This window comes from Cynoglossus semilaevis, chromosome 20 (genome assembly GCF_000523025.1).
Source record: "Cynoglossus semilaevis isolate Cse_v1.0 chromosome 20, Cse_v1.0, whole genome shotgun sequence".
Lineage (NCBI taxonomy): Eukaryota > Metazoa > Chordata > Actinopteri > Pleuronectiformes > Cynoglossidae > Cynoglossus > Cynoglossus semilaevis.
Window position 1 is genome coordinate 13,279,557 of NC_024326.1, and position 5,023 is coordinate 13,284,579.

The 5,023-nt window shown below is 42.2% G+C and overlaps 2 protein-coding genes across 4 annotated transcripts in view; one reads left to right on the forward strand and one right to left on the reverse strand.

Annotated features, from left to right (window-relative positions):
- Positions 1 to 4,108, reverse strand: part of usp33 (ubiquitin specific peptidase 33) — an 18,950-nt gene extending 14,842 nt beyond the window's left edge. For 2 of the 3 annotated variants that reach the window (XM_025066363.1, XM_025066364.1), the window contains exon 1: positions 2,111 to 2,401. The gene's annotated coding sequence lies outside the window, so the exon portion shown is untranslated. Of the gene's footprint in view, positions 1 to 2,110; positions 2,402 to 3,428 lie in introns of those variants that run through there. The other variant, XM_008334895.3, reaches the window with a different exon arrangement.
- Positions 2,749 to 5,023, forward strand: part of miga1 (mitoguardin 1) — a 6,222-nt gene continuing 3,947 nt past the window's right edge. The window contains exons 1-3 of the mRNA XM_025066371.1: positions 2,749 to 2,946; positions 4,400 to 4,568; positions 4,888 to 5,023. The exon at positions 4,888 to 5,023 is cut by the window's right edge and continues 30 nt beyond it. Of these exons, the coding sequence (XP_024922139.1) occupies positions 4,470 to 4,568; positions 4,888 to 5,023 (235 nt within the window). The 5' untranslated portion in view covers positions 2,749 to 2,946; positions 4,400 to 4,469. The remainder of the gene's footprint in view (positions 2,947 to 4,399; positions 4,569 to 4,887) is intronic.

A 5,023-nucleotide genomic window follows, 5' to 3' on the forward strand; every position in this document is an offset into this window, starting at 1 on the left:
CAGCATAACAAACAGCAGATCTCATCTCTACCTCTCTGTGATTCAGCAAACTGCACGCTCACCTGCACTACTGTTTGACAATGTAACGCTTTTTGGCCATTTTTATGTAAAGTTGTCAACGAAACTGCGTCCTCCAGCAGCAGACACACAGAGGACGTGGACTGAATCTAGCAGCTGCTGATACATTTGATATTATCAGTAAAAAAAAACTCTTAAATTATGGGACAAATAAATATCGGTTCAAATGAATATGACTTTATAATGTCAGTGTTGAGGCTGTGGGTTTTGGTGTTTTACTGCTTTCATAGACCTCACCACAAAAAGAGGAAGCCGACAGGTCAGCTGGGAGATGATAGGAAACACAGGACGAAACCAAAGCTCGGTCAAGTTCATGTTCAGTCATGTAGAAGTCACTACACTTGTTTCCTCAACCAATCACGGCTATTTGTAGAGTCCCCCCCCCACCCCACTTATCTAATCAGCCTGGTTTAGATAACACACACACACACACAGAGTCAACATAAACACCGATAAGACCTAAAACTGGCAGAGAGACTCAAACACGGACCTCGTGGATTAACTGGGCTCTGACAGTTGTCCTCAAAGGCACAGGCACTGCTTGAAAAGGTGAAGGCACTGACTGACAATGACAGCCAGGCCTGAGCACCGGGAGAAATCCACATTTTCTGGTGGTTTCGCTGATTCGCCTGAAGCTGCTTCTGCAACAACTAATGAAGTAAAAAGAGGAACTGGCCACAGTTTGTCAACTCTTCAACTGACCGCAACACCAACACCACGATAATGACAACAACATAAACAAACACTGAACTCTTTATCAATACTCTCAAAGATTGGCCACGAGGACGTTGTCCTCCACTTTCTGTCATTCCAACCATCTCCGAGTCTTTTCCTCTTGTTCTGATGAACACTTTTCTGGAGTCAGACGAAGCACGTCCTCCAAGGCAGACAGCACTGTTTTATAAACACAACATCGTCATCTCACATCTGTTTATGCATCATCCAAGTCAGATGTCAGGCTTGTCCATGTGACATAATGAGGTGTGATCTCTGACAGGTCATCCTAGCAGGAAAACAACAGTAAGGGACCATTTTCTGCCTTTGTTTAAACTCAGTGAAGTGTTGGGAGTAAACACACCCTTAGACTGTGTTAGCGTCCACACATGACAGCAGGTCCTGTAAATGGTCTTCTAAATATTGGACTCTTGCTGTTTTCTTCTGTCACACAACAAGACCCTGACCATCAAGTTGACCATACCTAAATTCATTATTATTATCCTTTTATTGACGGCTCAGTCATTGTTATTGACAGATCGATAGGGAATGACTCAGCTATTTCAATATCAGATATTGTTTACTGCAACATTTAGTCTTAAGAGTTTGGATTCATTTGCATTAACTTCTATGCAAAACAAAAACAATAATAATATTTAAATAACTAAATTGAGATGTCTCAGGGTGTGATTAAAAGTTTTAAATCTAATAACATCGTATAATTCAAGAAGAAATGTCAAAGTGAAAAAAATATGATATTTTCTCCAAATACTTTAAGCCAGTACTGAACACTTAATAACACATAATAATTTGAGGTAATAGCACAATAAACAACAGATTATTTTCGAACTGTGACTTGCTGTAAAAAAAACAACACAACCACGCCATTAAATCAGCAACTATTTGCAAAATACTCTAATATAGTTTGCTGTCTTCCTAACAAAATGTAAAATAATTTACAGGTAGACAGTAGACAGGTGCAGAAAGCAGTGTAACAGATGTATGCAGCTTCGGCCTGCTTTAAATGAGCTGTCAAAGGCAGGCGAGGCGTTGACAGCGCCGCAGCCATCGATGCTAGTATTAGCCTTCCCCAAAAACCTATTCTCTTGAAAAACAAAAGAACAGATTCTCTTTCACAAACACAAGATAAGACACCACCCTGACTAGAACCTCCTCTAGTTCTTCACTTCCCTTCTGATAACTATCTCGTCACTTTTGTGTTAGCTAACGTTAGCCGCAGCAACATTACGTCGATTCCACAGTGAATCGTTAGCACAGGCGGCTAACAGGAAACACTCGGCTCCTCCTCGGCTCTTACCTGAACGACGGCTGCAAAAACACACTTTTCCGGTTAAAGTTGGTGAATCTGGCGTTTAGGAGACACGTTCATTCAGTGTGCAGGGACATTTCTGTCAGAGCGGTCTTTCACGTCAACGATAACCGTCACCGTCTCTCCGTCCTCTCAGCGTGGTTGCTAACGTTACAGTGGTCTCCGCCCATCGTTCTCCTCTTCTTCGTTGGTGTTTAAACAACACCCTCGCCAAACATCTCCTCTGTGAAATATCGCCGCAGGCTGGCAGCAAGTAACATACGCCCCTCCAAAACGATCCTATAAACCAAACAAAACGTAAATATTTTAATTGTGTCTGTTTTGTGAGTACGCCTTTCACATTTTATCTCTTAACTAAAAGCACTTTGCTCCAATAAAAGAGTTCCGACATCTAATCTAATCAGATGAATGCATATTGTAGTAAAGTAATTAATTTTTTTACTTACTTGTTCAAAATAGCTTTAAAATATATTTTGCTGTTTATATTATGTATTTATATATAACATATATTTACGTAAATTTATATTTATGTTATACTTAAAATATGACTTCCATGGTAAGTCTGCGTTCTTACCATTTTATTAAAAACAACAACATCATATACTGTACTCTTCTGCCACTCTCTTCTCTTCACACTTTACCATCTATTACCACAAGAGGGCGAAAAAACCCAATGAATGTTACATGAATGCGCGTATTCGATGCTTTTATTTTGAAGGTCACCCAGGATGGGTGGACGATCGAGTCCTTCACTGTGCTGCTGCCGAGGTCAGACAGAGGACCGGTTAAAGTTCTGAGGGCGGACGTACGGGACATTCTACCAGGTACCGGTTATACAATGACAAATGCCGTTTATTATACACAGCTGGAGAGGAGTTGCTAATATTGACAATTTCTAGGTACCTTTGTTAAGGCGCTAATAGCTAATGCTAGCCATATGAGCCTTATTACCGTCTATTTGTTGTATTATTACCACGTGGCTAAAGTGTTATTACCAAACAGGACAACATTGAGTGTTTATGTTCTAACAGCCTCCCATCGTGACTGTATTTTTTTTTTGTGCAACTGACAGAAATGCTAAGGGAAATTATACATTTTTTTGTATAATAATTCACTGTCAATAATAACAATAGGAGAAGATGACAGACAGTATTTACACAGTGTAGGATCCAAAGCAGTAGATGGAACATAGAAGATATCAGGTAGAGTAAATAAAGATAAATGTTGAACATTTGGACACATTAACAGAGATAACAGTGGATAGGTTGGACAAAATAAGGAGCTTGGACCTATAAGGAACACCAACCTTGCTGTGCAGGTCCAGGAAGACACTGTCTGAACATGTTCCATGTTATATCCAGTAAAACGTATCTTGGTCATCTCTTCACGAGGCTCGCCGCTCTGATGCTGATGTTCATCGTTCCATTTAAAAGTCTTGTCCAGAGCTTGTTGCTTCTCCTGACTTGCTTCAGTGAACCTCTCCTGGTCTGCTGCAGGGTTCCCATCGTATATGTCGTATTAAATGAACTGTATTCAACACAGCACTATTGGTTCCACTTGGTGAACGTTTGGGATTTCGGCTGCTTTTACAGTTTATAACAGGCAGTAAAAAAAAACAACTTGGTGAATGTTAACCTCAGAAAACAGGAGCAGATATAAACAGTCTGTGGGAGATGTTTGATGTTCCAGTTGCACCACCTCAGGGCTTTTGACTCCAACAGCAATAAAAGATAAAAGGAAAAGAGGCAGAATTTGAAGAACTTATTAAAGGACTGTAGACACAGTCTGAGATGGAGGGTGGTGAACCTCTGTGGTGCCACCTACAGGTGGCAGCTTGAAGACAACCATGGTGCACTTACAAGAACCCTGTAGTCACTGTTGACATGGCAACAAGAGGAAACGCAGCAGCGATGCATCAGCATCCACCGTCCGTCTGGAAACAAACCTCAAGGACATGGACCAAGAAACGTGCCAACGTGAGATATGTCGTCTCGTGAGAAACGTCCAATATGTTGAGGTGGAAAGTCATTCAATCATTCAATCACCGGAACCTTCCACCATCAAGAACTTATCATTTAGGATTTATCTCTGTTTAAAGCCTCAGAAATGTGTTTTTATCCTGAAGTTTTCACTCGTCAAATTTCTCTGTTCCGACAGTCAGGTGTTTTTATCCTGAAGTTTTCACTCATCAGATTTCTCTGTGGAGTACTCAGTACTTGCACATGTACTTAACGTTGTGGACCTTATGTAATAACCTCCCTGCGTCTCCTCCGTCAGCTCCAGCACAGTGGTGGTGGTGAAGTCAGGAGACATGGCCGAGTCCCACAGACACCGTTAGACCCTCACTATGACACCTGAGCGCCTCACCTGCAGCCAGCTGTCCGTCAAGACGGCTGCTCTGCGCATGGTTCACCTGCCGCTGTCCGTCTACAGCTCACTGTCACAGGTGAGCGCCCGCAGTTCAGATTTACTGAAGATCCCTCCCTGAGTGGATTTGGCTAAGCTCCATTCACAGACCGCTCTCTGAGCTGATTACATAAACAGACGCAGATCGTGTATCTGTGTACGAGTCGCCCTGAGCTGTTTAATCCTTTAGGGAAAAGGCTGCAGGTGACATGAGGTTAAGACGAGCAGTACTGTAGTATCTGAGTCATGCTCATATACTGTACACACATATATATACATATATGTTTACATATATGTATATATATGTGTGTGTGTGAGCGATGCCTTCACTGTCCCATCCATTCCTGTCTCCCTCCCAGGTGAGTGTCAGCACAGGCACCAAGAAGCTGGTGGCAGCCACAGCCCTCGGCGCCTTCTCGCTCCTTTTCCTTGCGCGTCACTTCCAGAGGAGGAAGGGCAAACGGAAGCTGCTCTCATCCGAGTGGGAGAAGGTTA